This window comes from Pygoscelis adeliae, unplaced genomic scaffold (assembly GCF_000699105.1).
Source record: "Pygoscelis adeliae isolate BGI_AS28 unplaced genomic scaffold, ASM69910v1 Scaffold14, whole genome shotgun sequence".
NCBI classification, from domain to species: domain Eukaryota; kingdom Metazoa; phylum Chordata; class Aves; order Sphenisciformes; family Spheniscidae; genus Pygoscelis; species Pygoscelis adeliae.
Genome location: NW_008825109.1, coordinates 826,515 through 829,854, shown reverse-complemented (window position 1 = coordinate 829,854; position 3,340 = coordinate 826,515). Strand labels below are relative to the sequence as shown.

The following is a 3,340-nucleotide window of genomic DNA, read 5'->3' as shown; positions in this document are numbered from 1 at the left end:
AGGGTCTCCCTCATCTTCTGTTGCATTTGCCTGGCAGACTCCCACTGGGACCCTACGCACGCAGGACCCTGCGATGGAATGCTAACTCCTCGGAGCAAGTGGTCAAGTCCTTGCTTATAATAATTTCTTGCCTCTTCCTTCTGACCCAGTTCATCTGTATTCAGTCCTCTATTGATAAAAATAAAGGCTTTCCTGTACTCTTCATTAATGGCTTTAATATTTGCGTCTTCTTGCATAACTGGATCCTGTAGTTGTTCCATTACTGCAAATTGGAATAGATTAGTAGGAGCATTCACAGATGAAACCAAACAAAGTTTACCTTAGAATAAAACATCTTCTAACCGGTTTCTAACAATGACTATACTCCCTGTATTAGCAGAAAGCTAGTTGCTCGGTACAGTGTCTGGTATGTTGTGGTTATCTCCTATTAAACTTCAGATTCAGTCAGCAAGGAATTTAACTCTATAACCATCACATCTAATTACATCACAGACAGGTATTTCTTAAAAGTTAAGCATCAGAAGAATATGGATACACCTGATATTAAACTTCCCATTTTAAAAAGTATTAAGATCAGTGGCAAATGGTGGAGTAAAAAAAAGTTAAAACAAAAGTAACTTTACTTTTGATAATATTTCCAAAGAAGTCTCTAGGGTATTAAAAAATTCAGTTAACATTTTGCCTATTTAAATAAAGGCTGAACTTACAAACTCAATACATCTTTATTTAAATGATTTAAGGGAAAGCACTCAACAGACTTAAACAAATCTTGATAGACTTCAAGATAGACACAGAACTGGAAAGAAATACTTCAAACAGTTAAAGCTATGCCTTACAAAATGAAAACAGAGATTAATTCCTTTACAGTGTTTATAAAGTGAGAAAGACGACTGGCATTTTCCCTTCCTTGCTCCCCAGGTGACAAAAACCTGAAATACCAGTATGTACAAAAAGTTGCAGGTTCTATTTCTATTTTGGAATATTCCTCGAACAGCCTCATATATATTTCAACAACTGAAGAGCAGAAAAGAATCCAATAGGTTTATCTGAACTTTAAAATGCACAAAAATCACTGTTTTAACTGAATGTAGGTTTTCAGTCTTGGCCAAATGCAGCAAATACAAATCATTCTTGGACTAAGATAGTGTTTACAACACACAATGTAAAAAAAAAAAAAAAATCCAGTGAGGTTTTTTGCTGACAGTGTTGAGAGGCATTGTCAATTCAGAAAAATCAGAGTAACGATCATGGACAACAAAAATGGGATACTATTTAAAAATGAAAGAGCATGCATTTTTAAGAAAAACTGATTCTATGATGTAAGCTGGATGGAAGAAAGGAGAAAAATCTAGAGACATCTGTCAATCACAATGACTGGAAGCTATAGAAAACGTGGGGGTAAGTAAAATCCATAGCGTGAAAAGAAAAATACTTCCATTACACATACAGAAGCTTTAATGCCACCGTACAAAGCACTGGTGAGACCTCACACAACGCTGAGCCACATTCAAGAAAGCTGCACCAGAACAGGAAGAGGCATGCAGAAAGCTACTGAAATTGCTGGTGAATCAATTACTTTTCTTCTCCCTAGACAGAGGTAAGTTTGGCTTACTAAGCCAATAAACCAAAGGCTAAGAGATTGGATTAGTCTCCATACATAAACTGGCTGAAAAGAAGAAAGTAAATCAGGAAAGAAGAAAAGAACTACTGAAATCCAAACTTTTATTAAAAACATGAAATAGTACCTACATTTAAGTTTATTTAATGTCTCTTCTTATTTTAGTCTAACTACTACTAAAGTTTAAAAAAAAAAAAAATCTGGAAAATATCCTTCCTCTACTCCAACAAAAACAGAGAAACTTAAGAAGTGCAGGTCATGAAAAGATTTTAAAGAGGCGAGGATGGAATGCTGTGCTCTACTCCTAGATCCTTTATGATCAAAATCCAGATAGCACTTATGTCACTGATGCATCTGCAGTCACATGACAGAAGTGCCATGTAATCTGGAACACATCTGTGTTTTTACGATGCAACAGAATCCAATTTCATGCAAAGACGAGATGCGTGATTTCAGTCCAACGACAGACACGTAGCTAGGAATATGACAGGGATGGCTTGAGAAGGCAGCCCACATGGAGCGGGTCACCAGCGACTCAAGCCACCAGGCTTGCTGCCCATTCCCCATCATATAGCAGAAAACCAAATCTTGGGCTGGAGGAGTTTTTTCTGGATGATTGCTGTTACCTGCTGCCAACAGGCTCAACATCTTTGATTTAAGCTGAAGAACAACACTGGCATAAGAATAAATGTATATTTAATAACCACCAAGGACATCAAGTTTAGAAGTTAAGCGTGCTTCTGACCAGCACAACAGCAAGCAATTATGAAAGTAATTGGAAAGAACTCGTCGTAACAAGTTTGCGAATATAGCTGGATCCTTACATGAAAGATTATACTTAACCATGTCATACATTTATGACCTAGACATTAACCATTTAAGATACGCGTAGTCAAAATACTTGCTAGCAAAAAACCCTAGGGACTCCCAAACCACATCGTCTTGTGTCAACACTTGTATTTACTAATGAAAAATCCATTTTTTCTTGTAAGAGGGTTATAAAGGTAGAAAACAATTTAACAGTAAAGAACTCCGATTTAAAAATTACTGTAGGTTTCCAAAACACAGAAAATGTTTAGAAGACTGAGAAAGACAGAGTTTAACCTAACGTGACAGTTTACTTCTTTATGAGCAAAACTTAGTGTTTTGACATTTTTAGGGCCCGTGAATCTAATTCTGTAACAAGTCCCTTCTTAAGGCTTTAAGTGAACAATTAATTTGTGTGAACACAATTGCAGTACCATAGTCTACTTTGCCTCATGTTTTTTCATTTGTTTTTGCTGGGGGAGGCTAAGGCAAAGATACTTTACAGATTTCAAGTAATTCTTTTGCTAGTGATTGTTAGTATATAACAAGAAGAGACATCAGGTAAAATCCTAGTCATAGCTACATTTCAACTTAATAGTGAATTAATTTCCTATTTACTGTACGCTCATCATACTGTCAACACCACTGTTCTGGCTAAAGCTCAGTCTTTATTAATGCTAAAAGAGGTCTGTAAGAAAACGGAGATGTCAGCACGACCAGTGTATACGCAGCACTAGTGCATGGCCGTGCATGGCAGAGATACAAAAGCTGGCTCAACAATTCAGAAGAGCGGGAATGTTACAACTCATCTGCCATTGTTTGAAGCATCCCAAGTTTGCAGTTTATGTACAATATAGTTACCAACAAACTATGCATTTGGGTGGCAAAGCACTTGGAAATGGAAGAAGGAATTCA

The 3,340-nt window shown here is 36.7% G+C and overlaps 1 protein-coding gene across 1 annotated transcript in view; it reads right to left on the bottom strand.

The window, feature by feature from the left end:
• SPG20 (spastic paraplegia 20 (Troyer syndrome)) overlaps positions 1 to 587 on the bottom strand; it is a 12,885-nt gene extending 12,298 nt beyond the window's left edge. The window contains 1 exon segment of the mRNA XM_009327717.1: positions 1 to 587. Coding sequence (XP_009325992.1) covers positions 1 to 260 — 260 coding nt within the window. The 5' untranslated portion in view covers positions 261 to 587.
• Positions 588 to 3,340: the final 2,753 nt, after the last annotated feature.